The sequence below is a fragment of the Cuculus canorus genome, chromosome W (genome assembly GCF_017976375.1).
Source record: "Cuculus canorus isolate bCucCan1 chromosome W, bCucCan1.pri, whole genome shotgun sequence".
Lineage (NCBI taxonomy): Eukaryota > Metazoa > Chordata > Aves > Cuculiformes > Cuculidae > Cuculus > Cuculus canorus.
Window position 1 is genome coordinate 1742570 of NC_071440.1, and position 19332 is coordinate 1761901.

At 40.4% G+C, this 19332-nt stretch overlaps 1 protein-coding gene across 1 annotated transcript in view; it reads left to right on the forward strand.

Moving 5' to 3' along the window:
- The first annotated feature begins 7347 nt into the window (after positions 1–7347).
- LOC128850251 (guanine nucleotide-binding protein G(q) subunit alpha-like) overlaps positions 7348–19332 on the forward strand; it is a 102394-nt gene continuing 90409 nt past the window's right edge. Inside the window, exon 1 of the mRNA XM_054053248.1 lies at positions 7348–7483. Coding sequence (XP_053909223.1) covers positions 7348–7483 — 136 coding nt within the window. The remainder of the gene's footprint in view (positions 7484–19332) is intronic.

Genomic DNA, 19332 nt, shown 5'->3' on the forward strand with positions numbered 1-19332 from the left:
AACTCATTTTGGGTTATAGGGTTTGAATTATGCAGAACAGGTCCTGAATGTGAAAGGCATGTCATATGGACTGTGGCATGACAACATTTCTAGTGTACCCTTTTTAAAGTGCAATTTCATTGCAACCACATAAAATGGCTCTGCAGCAGTAAATCACCAGATAACTTTTCTTTATTTCAACATTATGCCTGACTTTTATACTGAATTTGCAACTGTTCTGTAACAGGATAGACTTCTGCTTCCAGCCATGAAATCTCATTTGGCTATTGTGACTAGGCATTCAGCTCTCTGGTGTTCATAGCACATTATCAGAAGCTGAAAATAGCCTCTTAAATTTTTTTTTTCTTGTACCTGACAGACATTTTACCAGAAGTAAAAAAAAATAAATCATATATGAATATTATTTTTATCCATTGGATGTCATTAGCATTGTGGACCCATCAGGATGAAGTCCAGCTTTTCTGGTGTCACAACCTAAAGGGTTACCCAGCCTACAGGTGTGTAGAGATTGTGACTGTGGGTTTGTAGGATTCTGTAATACATAAGGAAATGGAGGCTTTTATCCTCTAAATTTCTCTACTTTATTACAGATTACCACAAATACCACAAAATTGACCAATAGCAAGTATACCTATGATTAATAAAGTGAATATATATAAGGCAAGAACAAGTCTTATGAGGAGCGGCTGAGAGAGCTGGGGTTGTTTAGCCTGGAGAATAGGAGGCTGAGGGGAGACCTTATTGCTCTCTACAACTACCTGAAAGGAGGTTGTGGAGAGGAGGGAGCTGGCCTCTTCTCCCAAGTGACAGGGGACAGGACAAGGGGGAATGGCCTCAAGCTCTGCCAGGGGAGGATCAGGAAAAAATTTTTCACGGAAAGAGTCATTGGGCACTGGAACAGCTGCCCAGGGAGGGGGTGGAGTCACCTTCCCTGGAGGTGTTTAAGGGATGGGTGGATGAGGTGCATGGTTTAGGGAGTGTTAGGAATGGTTGGACTCGATGATCCAGTGGGTCCTTTCCAACCTACTGATTCTATGATTCTAAGGCTATTACAAATTATTATTCATTATTATAATAATAGCAATTGATAGTATAGCATCAATCAATGGTGTAGCAACAATCAATTATACCAACAACCAATAACAGCAACGACCAAGTAGGTATATACTACTACAGGTTACTACAAACTTGTCATTAGTGAAGCAAACTCGTTAGTGATATAACAGCAGATATGCTTATGGTAGATTACTTTCTGTTCTTTCAGAGCAGTTTTATTTTTCCTGAATATTTTCCTGTTCTTGCAGTTAGAACAGCTAATGATAGCTACCAATTCTTACTTTCTCAGGATGTTTCCCCACTGTTTTAGACTATTTTTTTACCTTTTCATATGCTAAGTTGTCATTATAGTTCTCTTCACTCAGTTTAAAATAATAAAGACTGAAATCAGTCTCCTGATGGACTTCTGTTATCATTTCATAAAATTATACATAGCTGCAAAAAGCATTTAATTGCCCATTTGAAAATGCAATTGACCAGGTCAATTTTTATCCTCATGTCACTTATCACTCATTGACTACAGACATTTCCTTTTATTTTCCATTAAGAGATTTGTTAGTAATGTGCAAAAGATATTTGCTGCTCCTATTAATACAGGTTATAAAGCATATTCATAGTGTAGGATTCACTACTGAAACTTCCACATTCTTGCAGTGGATTTAAGTTTGAATTATATATTCTTGAAAAGACAACTGTAAGAAGTCTTATTACACTAAGGACAGCAATTATTTTGTGTTCTTATTTACTGGAAAAATATACTGACATGATTTTACATACTCTAATACTACGTGTATGGAAATTTTGTGGAAAGAGATATTTGCATAGTTCCCTAGCTGTGAATTGTCAGTTTGCATTCACATACAAATTACTTTTTATACTGAATTCTTTTCAATTTATGTCCTTTTGTTCTAATCTTTGCTAATCAGGAATGTGTTTCCTTTTAAGACAACCAAGTGATAATACAAATATAAATGTGAGAGAACTAAAATGCATTGTTCATTTAAATTTTTTGCTGATGATAAACTCTCTTTAGTTATCTGTTTTATTTGTGGTGCTGAGTGATATCTAAAACTGTAATGATAGTGTGTGATAGCTGCTGGAATCACACCAAGAGTATCCAATTATGATTTACTCAGCTACAGAATTATTTGGGCAGAACAATATAGAAATATTTTGACTTCCAGTTTTGCTATAGTGGTGATCACTATTTTTATAGTTATAGATAATGCATTATGTGCTATAAGCACTTGATCCCATCTGGAACACCTTGCTTGCATTGAAATACAAATATTTATTTTTTAAAGCCCAAATCTCCTATATCTACTATATACATGTGTTTTGATTAGGCATTGCTCAGGTATTTTAACTTGGGAAATGATATAATGCAAGATGATAATTTTTCATCTTCCAAACTAACCTTTGGTATAATGCTGTGAAAAATGTTGTGGCATGCTTTGATTTTGGACTAGTCTTCCATTATAATATTATGTCCAATGAGATAGTTATCCACAGTTATTTTAGTGACATATTTTGGATTGCAAAAACATAGCCTCATTTGATACACACTTTGGACGATGGAAAGAATGATGAATAATACTTTCTAATTATATACTAATTCTAACTCTACCTGCATACTGAATAACTTTTTTCTCCCTCTCTTGGGACACAAAAAGAAATAAGGTGGGAATGATAGTCTACCAAATTATTTTAATGGTTAGAATATTTCTGAGGATGCAGGATCTAAATATTCACTTATTTTATTTATTCACTCCACCAGTGGAGGATTTACACAGTTACATTGTGTATATTCAAAAGCTTAAAAGAGAATCCAGGGTCTGATACTACTATGTACAATGGTGAAAAACAATGCAATTCCATTGAAAATGATGTATTTATGGTCCTTTAAAACTTGAATGAAATCAGAATTAGGCTGCCAAATAATATACTGTAGGAGAAGAGTAAAAGCTACAGTGGGAAAAGAATGTTTGAAGTCTTAGAAACACATCCCAAACATTTAATGTTAATATTTATAAACCAGAAAAGCATGAGATGGCTGCAAATAAACTAGTCAGCATGGAAAGTGTCTATAGTGTAATAAGAATGTATGATCATATGCCCAATAGTTTGAGTTGTACAAAAATAAAAAGCCTATAAAGAATAAAAGCTGCCTTTTGAAAAATAGTGCTAATTCAAGACATTGAAAGGAAAGGAAAAATGTACTTGAATGCTGAGAAATGCAATAAATAAGCATAAAAGGAATCTTGACAGAAGTGACAGTATTCCTAGGCTGCCAAAATACAGATTCAAAATGTAGGCTGAGGGAACTAAATTGTTTAGTCTGGAGGAGGCTGAGGGGAGACCTTGTCACTCTCTACAACTGCCCAAAAGGAGGTTGTAGTGAGTTGGGTGCTGGTCTCTTCTTCCAAGTAACAAGGATAGAATGAGAGGAAGTGGCCTTACGTTCTGCCAGAGGAGGTTTAGATTGGATATTAGGAAATATTACTCCATTGAAAGTATTGTCAGGCACTGGCAGAGGCTGCCCAGGGCAATGGTGGAGCCCCCATCCCTGGAAGTGTTTCAAAGATGTGTATGTAATAAACAGGCTACTCAGCATTTATGGCTTCGGGGGGGGGGGTGGGGTGGGGGTGGGGTGATGGAGATCCAAATGCATTGATACCTGAGTTTAGGACAAATATTTAAGTCATGGGGTGGAATGTCTTCTTTCTTTGATGGCGCCAGCTTGCCTGTGATGCGGGATTCAGCAGAGGGGCAGTGCTGCACCAGCGGGCGCTACTCACCCCCTTCCCGCCCCCTCCCACCCGCCCCCTCTGCCCGCCGGACCGCCTGGGCTGACCCTTCTCGAAAGACAGTGGCAAGACCACCCCAACACGTGCTGATGGGGGCGGGGGGCGCGAACGGGCCTTATTGTTAACTGCTTTCGCGCCCAAATGGAACTGTTTTCGCGAAATATATAAAAATGAGAGGGGAGGCTAGACCAGGCGCGACTCTGGCTAGACGCAGCTCTGCCTCAGTCGCGTGCCCAGCGCTGTATATCTTGCTTTGCTGACTTTATTCCACAATAAAGAGATATTTTATAGTCTCGGAACTTTAGTTTCCAGAGCATGTTTATAACATGATGTGCTTAGGGACACGGTTTAGTGGTGAGCTTGGCAGTGTTGGGTTTATGGTTGTGCTAGTGTAGAGACAAACACATAACCATTCCAGGAGGGTTATATGTGGTGCTTTATTTCGAGGCCCCGGGAACCAGGGGTATGCACACCCAAATCTGGTTCAAAGACGATCCTGGCGCGTCTGCAATTTAACCCTTAAGTGTTTCGCAATCTAATGTATATTCAACAGATTACATCATTTCTTCATGCATATGTATTTGAGGATAGCCTAATCAATCAATTACGACACTAGTCTCTTCTGCGCCTCCGTAGCCCCCTCTGGTGGTCGTCCTGATGAAGTAAGGAGTCTTCCTCAGATGAAGTAAGAGTCTTCCTCACCATGTCCTTTTCACCTCTTTAGTCTTGGACCCGTTACAACTGCTTTTGGTATGCTTCCATCCTTTGTGTGGACACCAGCATTTCCTTATCTTCACTTGACTGCCCTCGGTATGCTTCTGGCCTTCACAAACGTAGACAGTGTTCAGATAAGGTTGTTAGTAAAAGCATAGGCTCTGCTCAGATAAGGTTGTTAGTACATTCTTTCTAAGCACTCCCTAATACCATGTACTTATGTGAAGGTTATATGTGGTTTGTGAGAAAACCGTTACTGTCTGCAGAGACAGACACAAAGTCTGCACAAACTTAACTATAAAGATCAACAAAATCAAATGCTAAACACAATATATAACCTATGATTTTAATCTTATTATAATTGAGCCCTGATTCTTCAGCTAAATCAATGTTTTTCCAACAGTTGGACTTGATGATCTTAAAGGTCTTTTCCAACCTAAATGATTCTGTGAATATTTCTTGTAACCTGTACCACACACATCCTTTTTCATCTTTTTGAGCCACACCTTTTAGGAGGAAATTCTGATATGTTGATAATTTATTTCATGAAGAAAAATTTTTTCCTCTTGGTTAGTTATTTGCATTTTTACATTTATCATATTTGTATAGAAATCTTTTATCACTGAATTTAATGTTAACATGTTAATCTGGGACCACAAGAGAGACAAAAAGATACATACATCTACCTGCATACACATGAATTTTAAAATCTACATCAGGTAAATAAAGATGCTTTTACTAAAATATTTTTTATTATTAAATAGGATTGCCCAATTTAGAATAAAATTAACATATTCATTTACTGGAATAAAGAAACACTTATAAAATATTCCATATTTTTAAATGCTTTTATACATTATTTATAAAAATATTATATAGATCTAAACAAAAGTAATAATTTTTTAAAGTAACACAAGACATTTTCATGCTCTAAACAATGAGAACTATATTATTCTACTGATTATTACATTTTCATTTCTTAATTTCCTCTTAGTCTTACACCTTATGGTGGACTCTGCTTAATTCATATTGTCAGCATATATGAACAGTTGTAAGAAAGAGCAGTTGATTTTCCAAACAAATGACAACAAGTGCTGGAGAGGACATCACTCATGAAACTAAAAGATGGAAAGTGATGCACCTCTCTACCTATTTAGTAGACTACTATGACTTTCCTGGAAGATTTTGCAACATTCCTTGAGAGCTAAATTAATATAGAAGTGAAAAAAGGTATTTTAAAAATTCATAAAAAATGGAACTTAAAATATCCATCAAATTGGGTTCTATCACTCTAGGGGCTACTTAAGACTATATTAAGGGCAGTCTTTCTAGTACTGGAATTGAATGCAAGCTGGTCTGGGGTTGTGGAGGATGGTAGTTAAAAGCATTGGTTGAATAAAGGTCACAATAACAGAATATAAAATGCAATATATCAGTGCCTTGAAATGATAGAATATTAGGGTCTTATAAGCAAGGTAAGTATCCTACTGGTTTTATTTGTTGTAAATGTCTTTTATTTCTTCTGTATACGATAGAACTATTAAAATACCATTTTCAGGATTACTGGCATAAAAATATACTAGTATCTAGTATACTTTTACCCTTCACATTTTAATTTCGAGCTCAAGGTGGAAAAGATACTTCTCCTCTCGTGTAAATTATTACATTTTTCCCTATGAACCAAAGACATCTATTCTAGGAAGAGAACGCAAGGGTATAACAAAAATGTGCATTATCGGCTAAAACCAAAGGCAGAAAAAGCAAACAAAACGTGCAGAATTAAGATCAAATAAATATCTACCCTACAGGAAAAATAAGAGAAGACTATGTGCTTCGCGGCCGTTTGGTGGGAGAGCCCATCTACTCCCCTCTCATCCCCTTTCCAACGGCTGTGGGCCTGGCAGAAGCAGTCTTCAAGCACCGGGCTTGGGTAGGGGGCAGCATGTCGGGAGTTCCTGGCTCCACCAGCCGCTCATTCCCGGCGCACAGCGGCGCAGGAGAAGCGGGAGAGGCAACGGGAGAAACAGTCCGCCATATTTCTGTTTCACCACGCCCACGGAGCCAAGCCATTGAAAAGCCTGGCGAGCTGGGCTCACGGTGTATGTGTCTTAGTCTCAACCTGCTTTCTCTTCCTCTCCGGTAGCACCCTTTCTACCTGCCCCCTTTCTTCTTCTTACTGTCAGCGCAAGAACGAGCCGCGACAGCTCTTCGGCAGCAGCTCTCCCCGCGAGAGGGGCGAGCGACTGTGCCTAGAAGAAAGGTCTACCATAAGGAAGTTCTCCCCTCAGGCGTATTAGCATTTCCGTGTGGGGTGGTTATTTCGAAGGTCAGTGGGGGTGTAGTTTGCGAGGGACGCTTGGGGACCGTGTTGGCTGCGCGAGGAGGAGGCGGTGGTAGTAGAGATAGCCGTGAGGGAAGGAGGGAGAGTGGTGTCTGCGCCGAGCAGCTTGGCTCGCCTAGACAGCACTGCTGTCGCCGCGGCTGCTATGGTAGATGTTTTCATGTTGCTTGGTGCATAATTCAGAGGAGAGGAGGACTTGGAAACGGCGACTATTAGAGGAAAGGAACGGGGGAATCTGTGCTGCCGGGGGCTAACTCTCTTTCTCCTTGCCCGTGTGTGGCATCGAGGTAGCTCCCTGCGCTTCCCCTGCAGTGACCGGGTGGGGGCTCCCGGGCAGAGAGCGCCGTGTCCCCCGGGGCTAGTGCTCTGTGTGTGCGCGCGCGTTTTTAGGGTGGGGGGGGGGGGTTGTGTCTGAACCAGTTAGGAAGAATGACTTTGGAGTCCATCATGGCGTGCTGCCTGAGCGAGGAAGCCAAGGAAGCCCGGCGGATCAACGACGAGATCGAGCGGCAGCTGCGCCGGGACAAGCGGGACGCCCGTCGGGAACTGAAGCTGCTGCTGCTGGGTGAGTGCGGGCCGTTGTCGGCACACACGCCTTAAGTGCCGCTGGGGGTACGGCGCAGATATTGCAGTCCCGGGCTCACTCTGGCTGCCCCCATCGGTGCGTTACATGGCGCGGTCGGTTCGGTTTCTTTCGGGCGCTCGCCACCTTGTGTGTGTGCGCGCCTGTGTGCAGACTTTGCTGAGGCGCTTGTAGCTAGGTAAATAAATGTGGTTCTTACGGGTGGGCGTTATGTGGTAGGGAACTTGGTCTTCCAAAATAGGACGGAAAGGATGGCTGGTGAGTGAGCGGGTTTTCAGGGAATAACGGCAATGAGGGGTATGAGAAAGTGATGGTAAGGAAAGTAGATTGATGAAAGAACTCGCTGGGGAAGTTGCTATGGAGGTGGATGGTGACAAGCTTTAATATCTGCGTTGATATGTGAGCCTTGGAAAGGTTGTTGGGTCATTGGTTGCGTTTTTTTAGTAATTTTTATTTACTGAGGCAAACTAGGATAAGGAGCTTATGCCCAGATTGTAGACTGTTTTTTAAAGCAAAAGAGAAAGAAACCATAAAGAGGTTGTTATTTTGGAACCAAAAAGCATGCAAAGGCAATGTTTGTTTAATAAGAATTTGGCTTGTGTTAAAATAAGCCTTTTGAACTAAAATACATTTGTCTATATCTGATGTGCTCTACTACACTGTGTAGTTCTTGTGGTAATACAGCTTCTGTCTTAGACTAGCAGGCCTTGAAATATATCAGCACTAGTGCTTGGTGTGTGAATTTATGGGAATGTTCCAAGTGGATGTGGGGTGTTTATGCCAAAGACTTTTGTCTTGGATCATGTACATAAAAGTAATGATTTTATATTGGGGAATAAACTGTATTTTTTATAACTTAAGGAGAATTGAAAGGAAGTCAGAATTTATTTTAGTGCTTGCTTATGAATGTGTTATTTCCTACTTTAAATAATACAGTTGATCTTCTGTATATGGATAAAGGTATTGGGATCCTTAACTGATGTGGAAAAAGGAGGGGTGGAAATGCTAATAGTTTTGACTCATTTTGGCCTATTGAAGGTACAAAACCAAGATAAAATAGAAGACAGATAGCTTGCATTTGTTTATTTTTATGGATGTTTAAGTATAATTACTTAACTATATACGTTTGGTACAAGAGAGACAGTTGACATTTGACTTGTTAATTAGCTCCAAATTGTTCCTGCATTTCCTAGTTTTCTTGCAGTAACGTGATACAAGAAGTAGTTACTATTACAAAAAGTGGAATATTTTGATGTAAGGTAGAGTTCAGTTTCATCTAAGTAATTGTGTTCTTTGAAAGTTAGACAGAATGTCCCTCTGAGAGCAGGTTTTCTTTAAAATGGTGTTTTCCCAGACACTGTTCATTCTTTGGAGATGATAACACCTTGTGTTCAGTGTGATCTGTGCTGAACAGGTGTCTCTTCTTCTGTAATCCCCTCTGTTTGCAGTCTCTCCCTGTCTCAAATGCAAGGTTAGCAGAGAGCTGGATCCAGCTCCAAATGAGCAAGAGTTTTGACTGTTGTGCAGTTTCATAACAACATTAAAATTAGACCTTGGAAAGTAATAGAATATGCATGAGATTTCTGGGAAGACGTATACGTGTGCGTGTAAGTGGGAAATATATTCTGTCCCAGCTCTTGTCTCGTGTCATGTGATTGATGGAGATCACTCCTGCATGTTGCCCAGGCCTGATAAAGGCTGCTTGCTTTCTAAAATGCCAAAATGAGTCTTGGAGAGTTTGATTTGCCGGCATTCTCAGTATCATTTGCTAGAGGTTTCTCCCAAGTTTTAAAAAATGCTTGAAGCTTATTGAATGACACCAACATAAATTATTTTATTATTAGTGAGTTTCTCTTGGGTATCTGACAGTACTTCTTTCAGTCATTCTCACTCCTTCCCCATAATAATAATTTGTTCAGTTCATCAGTTTATTTGTTTGGTTTAGATGTTTTGGTTTAGATGGACAAAACCATTTTAAAAATAGGAAAATAATAAAGTGGTGAGACTGGGAACATAAGTGTCTGAAATTGCGCAGTGTCATCATTTTTTTTAATTGACTTGACCTCTACTGTCCCGTTGCATATCTTTGTCTCTCAAAACTTAAAGTAGCTGTATTGCTTAACTTTATTTTACATAAATGTTAGGCAAGCCTTTTTAAAAGTGCCAAATTCTCAGCCCCACTTTGGTAAGTGGTGTTGGACTTGGAAGTCTAAGTGGGTTAAAGGCTTTTGAACGTGGGACAAAGGTATATCCTTTTGATCATAAGGAGAGAACACAGTGTAAACTGAGCTGTGTTAATTGACCTTGTGGGCTCACTGAACTTGTTGCAAGTGCAAAGTAAAAGATATTAACTGAAAAGGTTTTAAGGAACAAATATATCTGTGCCACATTTTTTTTTCCTGTTTAAAAATTAGATGTACATACAGATGCACGTATGTAGCAAATATAAAAAAAAATAAATTCTGGGTCAGAAAAGAGGTTCCCCCCCCTCCACTTGTAGAAATTATAGTGCTTCCTTGCAAAGTGAAATATTTCCCTCTTAACTGCTTAGGTTACTCTTACTGTGTGACACACACTATGCTGTGTATTACCTTCTTGTGTATTAATGTTTTTACTTTTCATATGATCAAACTGTTTAAAAAGTTGAAAGTAATTTCTGGAAAACTTTTTTTCATGGTAAGATTATTTTAAATTATTAGTTAAAAAATAAACCCTCTCCATGATTAAACATTAAAATACCACTTTTAGGTACTGCATTGAACATTGCCGTAATATATTCGAAAAATTAAGCAAAGTATCTTTTTTATTATTGTAATTCTAAAAAGTGAGAACTCTAACATATGCACTGAAGTGTATTACAAAGACATAGTAACAGTTCAGCTAGTACAACTTGGCTGTAATATTTAAGATACTTTGGAACAAATTCAGTCTTCCACTGAATTTGGTTTTCATCTCCTGTGTTTTCAAATTCTTCTCAACCTCATTACTGCTGAACACTTTGTAAAACCTTATGATTGTTCTCCAGAGTGTAAAGTTGTTAATATCAGTTTGTTTGCTGTAGCAAAAATATTTGTAATAGTGTTCTATATTGGCATGTACCAAACAGTGTACAGTATTCTGCATGCTTGTGTTTTAAGTGCGTATGTATGTATTTATTGTTAAGTAGTAAGAGCCATGTGGTCTAGCTTTCTACGTAAGATTAGAATATACTTGTCTGGAGACACAAATATAAATTTCAGATTAAATCTTAAATGTTCTGAAAGCACATTGTGTCTCCCAAAGAATAACAGTAATATAGAAAATAAACTGAAAGGTAATTGTTGACAGATTTTTGTGCTTTGTGGATTTTGGAAGAAGAAATTGCTTGAAATAAACTATTTAATTTGCGTGTTGTGTTTAGAGCTGGGTCAGTACTATAGAGTTTTGTCACAGAACTCTTATGTGGATGCAGTTGCCAACAAAAAATGTTATTGTTGTTTTGTTTGTGTTTTAGAGGATTGTGTGGCTATGCCAGATACAAACAAACCCCATCAATCAAACAGAAGTTTCCTCCTCTGTTGGTCCATTCAAACAGAATCATCCAACAGGAATGGCGCTAGACTAGGGTTTTTCTTGGAGCAAATAGTTGGACTGAATGTCTTTCGAAGGTCCTGCCCTGGACTAGGCCTTTTGTGTTAGATATAGGAAAATACCATGGTGGTTCTTGTTGAAATGCTTTAGGAATCACTGCAAGCTATTAAGAGTCTGTTACAGGAGATATTTTTTTCCTTGAGGGGAAACTGGAAAGGTAAGTCAGCATCTGAAATATAAATCACAAAATTGTTTAGGTTGTAAGAGACCCTTGCGATCATTGAATCAGATAGTGAACCTAACGCTGCCAGATCCACCACTAAACCATGTCCCAAAGTGCCACATCTACCTGTCTTTTAAATACCTTCAGGGATGGTGAGTCAACCACCTCCCTGGGCAGCCTCTGCCAGTGTCTGACAACCCTTTTGGTGAAGAAATTTTTTCCCAATATCCAGTCTGAACCTCCCCTGGTGCAGTTTGAGGCCATTCCCCCTTGTCCTTTCACTTCTTACTTGGGAAAAGAGACCAACAGCCACCTTGCTACAACTTCCTTTCAGGTCGTTGTAGAGAGCAATGAGGTCTTCCCTGAGTCTCCTTTTCTCCAAGCTAAACAAACAGAGTTCCCTCAGCTGCTCTTTGTAAGCCTTGTGCTCCAGACCCTTCACCTGCTTTGTTGCCCTTCTTTTTTAAAACTATTATCTCCTCTACAAAGAGATCAGTGCATTTAAATACTTAACTCTATTTGAAATTATTCAAAATAGAGTTCTGATCTTGGTAAATGTCATCAAATGTGGATCAGAATTTTTTCTGCATAGGTTTAGTGAACTTCAAGTTAGAATTACTTTAGAATTTATAAATTAGGCATGATCTCAACCCAAAAAAATCACCTTCTTGCTCATGGCTTTATAAATAGAGCAACTACGTAAGGAAATGTGTTGTAAATACGTTTTGAAATTTTCTGTTAGACATATTTTAGACATCACAATATTTTCATTTATGGCACAGAATTTGCCTTATTGCATAGTCCTGTTCATAGGCCTGTCATTGTACCTGAACTGTATGCTCCCTGGCTGCTAGTGCACCACTTACTGACACATGGCTAGTTCATTGCTCTGCTAGGTGCAAAGTCAAATGCCACATAATATTCTTTGGCAAGAGTCCTTGTACTGATTGAAAACATTTATGGAAGTTAAGGAAAGTTGCTTTTTTCCTTGTTCTACAAACCCATCATGGTTTTTTCAACTCTTAAGTCTTAATCTGAATGTTAGTTCTCTTGCTCATGTTAGAAAATGTTGGATAATAATGCACAAAACCATTTCAAACCTTGTTTCTGGGTAAACAGGAGTTGGTTCTGGGTAAACAGGAGTCAGATAGAAGGTTTTCATAGCGGCAAATGTTAACTTATAAGGCCAGAAAAACTCAGATGCAAAAAAGTTGGGAAAGATGTCATTATTCCTTGTACTTTTAGGAACCTATCAGGCTTGGAAAACTGAGAGTCTAATCTAATATGGGAGCACTTTTTTTTTTTTTGTTACTCTCATACTGAATTGACTAAGCACTATGTGTGCCACTTCATCTCATAGAGCAGGGAAATGCTAGCAACAAAAATTTGTGACTTAAATAATGCTGATAACAGGGATATTTGGCTATTGCTGAACAGTGCTTGCACAGTGTCAAGATTTTGTCTCTTATTTGTTTCCGCACTCTGCCCCCCCAAAGTGAATAATTGTGTGTGTGTGTATAGGAAGTTTGGAGGGGATGCAGACAGGACAGCTATTCCATAACATATGATTCCTTTTTGCTTCACCTACTAAACCGTCTTTATCTGTATCCACAAGTTTTCAGCTTTTGCTCTTCTGATTCTTTTCCTCATCCTGCTGTAGGGGTAGTGAGCAATTGACTGGGTGGGGCCAGCTGCTGGCCCACCACAGTGCTGAATGCTGAAAACAAAGGAATGGTTCATGCATCTTCAGCAGGTTCTGAGGGGAAGGGGAGAGAGTGAATATGAATGCCTGAGGGTTAATCTTTTACTGTGGCAAGTAGTTGAACTTGTGGCCCACTATTTAAAGGTGCTGAGCATTCACCTGCCCACTGGCTTTTAGACGGTCAATGTGGGTATATGCATTCACCTGTATAAAAGCTTTTATGATATATATGAACTTATAAAAGAAGACTGATTTCCCCCCTCCCCCTTCAAATAGGAAATGTATGACCAAGATCATTAATTTTAGGACAAAAAATGTAGTCTTGAGCTAAAAACTCTTGGAGATGGAGGTACTTGCACAATTCTTGGTATATTATAAAAAAATGACTTTCCCTTGTAAAACTTCGTTCCTGTTCTTACCTTGGGTTTGTCCAGGATTTGCTTCTAGCCACTTATTATTATATCTTGTCTATTTTGACCTTTGATATTAGATATCTGACCCGTGGACACTTAGAAACTGAGAGCAAGATACTTGATCTTTGTATCAGTTGTGACACTAAATGAATTGATTTCCTGACATTAACTGTAGGGTGATTTTTTTAATCCTTTTAATCATTCTCATAGTCTTCTTTTTAATCCTTTCCAACATCACTTCTGAATTACAGACAATAAGAAATGAACACTGAAGTGTATGTATTCTTTGTTACAAGTACAGAAGTAAAATTTCTCTTCTGCTAGTTGAGATGCCACTGTTATGTACAAGGAATACAACAGCCTTTTTAGTTATGACATCATGTTTAGATAACTACCTACCATAACTAAAATTCTTCAAAATAATTGCTTTTCAAGGAGGATTAATTCATAATTTGCAATCTGCTTTCTCTATTCCTTTATAGTTAACCTTACATTTAGCTGTATTCAGAAGCACAGTCTCTGCCTGTTCCTGGTTTACAGGTGGTATGGCTCAATCTGGGACACAAGGGGTTGCCCTGGGTCCCCTCCTCTTACAACAGGTTATTCCAATTATTTGACATTATCATATCCTTTTCTAAATTTACTAATTCACAGCTTTTGTGTCACACAGAGGTATTGTCAGTAGATTTTTTTTCTTTTATCTTGTGTGTAAAGATGCTTAAGTTTCTTATCAAGATGGGGATATCATTGGGATTCTATTAGAAACAGAGTTGTCTGAGGACTTTCTTTTAAGCAATTTAATACTTAATGCTTAAACAGCTGTAATGTGTGGTGTGTCTGTTGTATGACACCAAAATCAGTTGCTTAGCAGGTCTAGTTGCTCAAAACTGCTGTATTTATAAACCAGACCATTAGAACTGTTGTAATTGCATAACTCATGGTTATGCATAACTCATGGTTATCTCTCCCTTATCCCATTCCCATCCTTGATTTTTTTTTTATTTTTTTTGTTATATTTCAAGACTTATACGGCAGGAAGGCTTCTCAGTCAGTTCTTCTAAAACTCTTTGAGAAGAGATGTCTTGACCTGCTGAGGCTGAGTAACAATGTTCTAACTTTAAGTAACTGCTCTGTAACATCTTCAGTAACTGTTGTAGTGGAAATTCTTTCATTGTCACTTAAAATATGATCTTTCTCTAAAAACGAACCGGAAATATTTACAGAGTATGTAACTGTGTGAATTTGCTGTGTTAATATGAAGAGCCATATCTATTTCAAAAAGGACCAGTGTTGTTTTAAGTATTTTTTGTATGTTAATGTGAAGTTTAGAAACTACCACCACAAAAACAAAAACCAAACCAAAACAAAAAAAAAAACCACAAAAAGAACAACAAAAAAAAACCAACAACAAACAAAACCCCAAACAACCAAAACCCAGAAAAAACACAAACCAAATCTCTGGAACCCTTGAGTTCTTAATTTGACTTTTTTTTTTTTTCCTTAAGAATTTTTAATACTTCACAAGGTTTTGGCTTACCTATTTCAGCTTTCTTTTTACCTCCCCTCTTATTCAGACTGCTTCTGCTGCTTTATAGGATTTCTTGTTTGTGGAATAGAGACCATCTAACTATTTAATGAAATGTTCTGAAATTACTCTTGGTTGTTCCTATTTTAAATTTAAATGCAGTTGTTCTCACTCCTAATTCTGTCAGCTTTTGTTCAAGTCTCTCTCGTGAGAAGATGAAGTATTTGCACTATTGGTTTTAGACTTCTTTTGCTTGCACATAGCAAATGTAAAAATAAAAAAATGTAAAAAGTTCATTTGCTTGAGACTTAGCATATGTTATGTAGCCCTGGGAGGCTATTACCTACTTCCCCTTTCATTCAAGTTAACTGTTCAAAGAACCCCACTTAACTGGCTGTCAAATCAGCTGTGACTTGGTCATCTGTCATGGCTTCAGCTTTTGTGTCAATTTTTTTATCTATTAGAATTTAAACTGAAAACCTTAAAGATTACCGACTAGAGGCCAATTTTGAACTTTCACTCATGTAAATATTTGCTTCAGTTATATCTCCCTGTTCAAATTTAATCTCTATATTAGCAAATTTTGGAGTTTATTGCCTACACATCAAGCATTTTTGTACAGACAGTTGAATTTCCTCTTTTAATTTGATGCTTTGTTTAATTTTAATCTTATTTTTATTTTTTTTTCCTACTAAGTAAGTGGACTACTGTTTTCAATCTTATTCTTCCCTTTCAGTAGTGAAATGATACTCTGACCTCAGTGGCCAGTCTGTCTTTCTGAATGCCCCTTCTAACAATGAGCGCTATAAAAACTGCAACTCTGTCTTCCATATACATTCAGCAACTATTCTCCAAAACAAAACTCTATTGTATACTCTTTACCTGCCCAGGAGTTCACCTCTAGGTGTTGTAGTGTTTTTTTTTTTTTTTTACTCCTGGAACAGGATTGTTGTTTCAGTTGGGTGTCAAGCTAATAAATGGGAGGTGTTTAGATATTTATGATATGGAAGAATCAAAATACTTGGCTTCATAGCAAAACTGAAGTATCATCGGTGGATACTCACAGGTGATACGTATACACATGTTCAACCTTGCTGACATTGTCTGTGTTAAATATAGTGAAGCAAGTCCCTTGTTTGCATCCAAATAACTGTTCCATTAAAGTGTACTCTATCCCAGCCATACGCACTACTCCTTGGCATACATGCAGAACTGGAATTGTAGAATAGTTTGGGGTGGAAGGGACATTGAAGATAATTCTGTTCCAACCCCCCTGACGTGGGCAGGGACACCTTCCACTGGATCAGGGTGCTCAGAGCCCCATCTAACCTGGCCTTGAACACCTCCAGGGATGGAGCAGCCTCAGCTTCCCTGGGACATCTGGGCCAGGGCTTCCCCACCCTCATTGTGAAGAATTTCTTCTTAATGTCTAATCTAAATCTTCCCCTTTCCAATGTAAAGCCATTCCCCTTTGTCCTGTCGCTCCATGCCCTTGTAAAAAGTCCCTCCCCAGCTTTCTTGTAGCCCCCTTCAGGTACTGGAAGCTGCTCTAAGGTCTCCCTGGAGCCTTCTCTTCTCCAGGCTGAACAACCTCAACTCTCTCAGCCTGTGCTCACAGCAGAGGTGCTCCAGCCCTCTGATCATCTTTGTGGCCTCCTCTAGACCTGTTCCAGCAGTTCCATATCCTTCTTATGTTGGGGATTCCAGAACTGGATACAACACTCCAGATGAGGTCTCACAAGAGAGGAATAGAGGGGCAGAATCACTTCCCTCGACCTGTTTGCCATGCTTCTTTGGATGCAGCCCAGGATACGGTTGGCCTTCTGGGCTGCGAGCGCACATTGCCGGCTCATGTTGAGCTTCTCATCGACCAGCACCCCCAAGTCCTTCTCTGCAGGGCAGCTCTCAATCACATCATCCCCTAGCCTGGATTGAAATAGAAGAGGAATGTAGTGTACTTGGACTCCGGTAAAGCATTTGGCACGGTTTCTCAGAGATTTCTGCTTGAGAAACTGGCAGCCACTGGCCTGGACAGGTGTACCCTCTGCTGGGTAAAACACTGGCTCAATGGCTGGGCCCAAGGAGTGATGGGGAATGGAGTTCAGTGCAGCTGGGGACTGGTCACAAGTGGTGTCCCCAGGGCTCGGTGCTGGGTCCGGTCCTGTTCAATATCTTAATTAATGACCTGGATGAGGGGATTGAGTGCACCCTCAGCAAGTTTGCAGATAACACTAATCTGGGAGGAAGTGTCAATCTGCTGGAGAGTAGGGAGGCTCAGCAGAGGGATCTGGACAGGCTGGATTGATGGGCTGAGGTCAAAGGATGAGGCTCAAATGGGCAGGTGCCAAATCCTGTGCTTGGGTCACAACAGCCCTGTACAGCGCTATAGGCTTGGGGAAGAGTGGCTGGAAAGCTGCCTGGTGGAGAAAGACCTGGGGGTGTTGGTCGACAGCCAGCTGAACATGAGCCAGCAGTGGCCCAGGTGGCCAAGAAGGCCAACAGCATCTTGGCCTGTGTCAGAAACGACGTGGCCAGCAGGACCAGGGAAGTGATTCTCTCCCTGTACTCTGCACTGGTGAGGCTGCACCTGGAATCCTGTGTTTAGTTTTGGGTCCCTTGCTTCAAGAAAAACCTTGAGGGGCTGGAGTGTGTCCAGAGAAGAGCAATGGAGCTGGTGAAGGGGCTGGAGAACAAGTGTTATGAGGAGTCGCTGAGGGAACTGGGGTTGTTTATCCTGGAGAAGAGGAGGCTGAGGGGAGACCTTATCGCTGTAGAGAGGTGGGTGTTGGCCTCTTCACCCAAGTAATAGGATGAGAGGGAATGGCCTCAGGCTGTGCCAAGGGAGGTTCTGTTTGGACATTAGGAAAAACTTATTTGCTGAAAGGGTTATCGAGCACTGGTAGAGTCTGCCCAGGGACATGGTTGAGTCCCTGGAGGTATTTAAAAGATGGGTAGATGAAATGCTTAGGGATATGATTTGATAGTGGACCCGTATGGTTGAGCTTGATGATCTCAAAGGTCTTTTCCAACCTATGGATTCTATGGTTCTGTGAAACCGTGAATTGCCCCAACCCAGGTGTAGGACCTTGCACTTGGTCTTGTTGAACCTCATGAGGTTCGCACAGGTCCACTTCCCTGGCTTGTCCAGGTCCCTCTGAATGACATCTCGTCCTTCTGGTGTGGCAAGTATACCACTCAGCTTGGTGTCATCTGCAAACTTGCTGAGGGTGCACTTGATCCCAATGTCAATATCATTGATGAAGACATTAAACAGGACTGGTCCCAGTACAGACCCCTGAGGGACACCACTTGTCATGGATCTCCATCTGGACATCAAGCTGTTGACCACTACTCTTTGAAATGGTCTATCTGACAAATTCCTTATCCACTGAACAGTCCACCCATCAAATCCATATCTCTCCGATTTAGAGAGAAGGATGTTGTGGAGAACCGTGTCAAAGGCTTTACAGAAGCATAGCTTCTGGGATGATCTGTTCCGTGATCTTCCCAGGCACAGAGGTGTGGCTGACAGGCCGATAGTTCCCAGGGTCATCTTTTCTACCCTTTTTAAAGATGGCCACAATATTGTCCTTCTTCCAGTCACCAGGGACTTCTCCTGACTGCCATGACTTTTCAAACATCATGGAGAGTCATTTGGCCACCACATCGGCCAGTTCCCTCAGGACTCTGGGATGCATCTCCTCAGGTCCCATAGACTTATATATTCAGGTTCCTCAGGTGGTCAGGAACCTGTTCCTCTACAGTGGGAGGGCGTTTACCCCCCTGGTCTCCATCTTGTTGTCCCTTGACCCAGGAGGGATGAGGAGATCAGTTATCAGTGAAGACTGAGGCAAAACAGTTGTTGAGTCCCTCAGCTTTCTCCTTGTCTGTTGATACGAGGTCCCCATTTTCATCCATCAGTGGGGGATGCGCTCTCTAACCTTCCTTTTCTGTCTGACAAAACCTGTAGAAGCCCTTCTTGTTGGTCTTCACTTCCCTTGCCAAGTTCCACTCCAGCTGTGCCTTGTCCTTCCTGTCCCCACCCCTACACAGCTGGGCAGCATCCCTATCCTCTTCCCAGGTTCTCTGTCCTTGCTTGCACTGCCTGTGCAGTTCTCTTGCTCTTCAGCTTGACTGGCAGAAATCCACTCGGCCACGCTGATCTCTTCCCTTCCCTGCCCGATTTCCTACATCTGGGAACTGAGCACTCTTCAGCTTTATGGAAGCATCCATGGAAAGATCTGCCAGCTCTGTTCTGCTCCCTCATCCCTGAGGACCATGTCCCAGGGGGTCCTACTGACTAACTCCTGGAAGAGCTTTCTTGAAATATTCCTGACTATGCTCCTTGCCTGTCCCATATCCCTCAGGACCTTGAACTCCACCAGGGCGTGATCACTG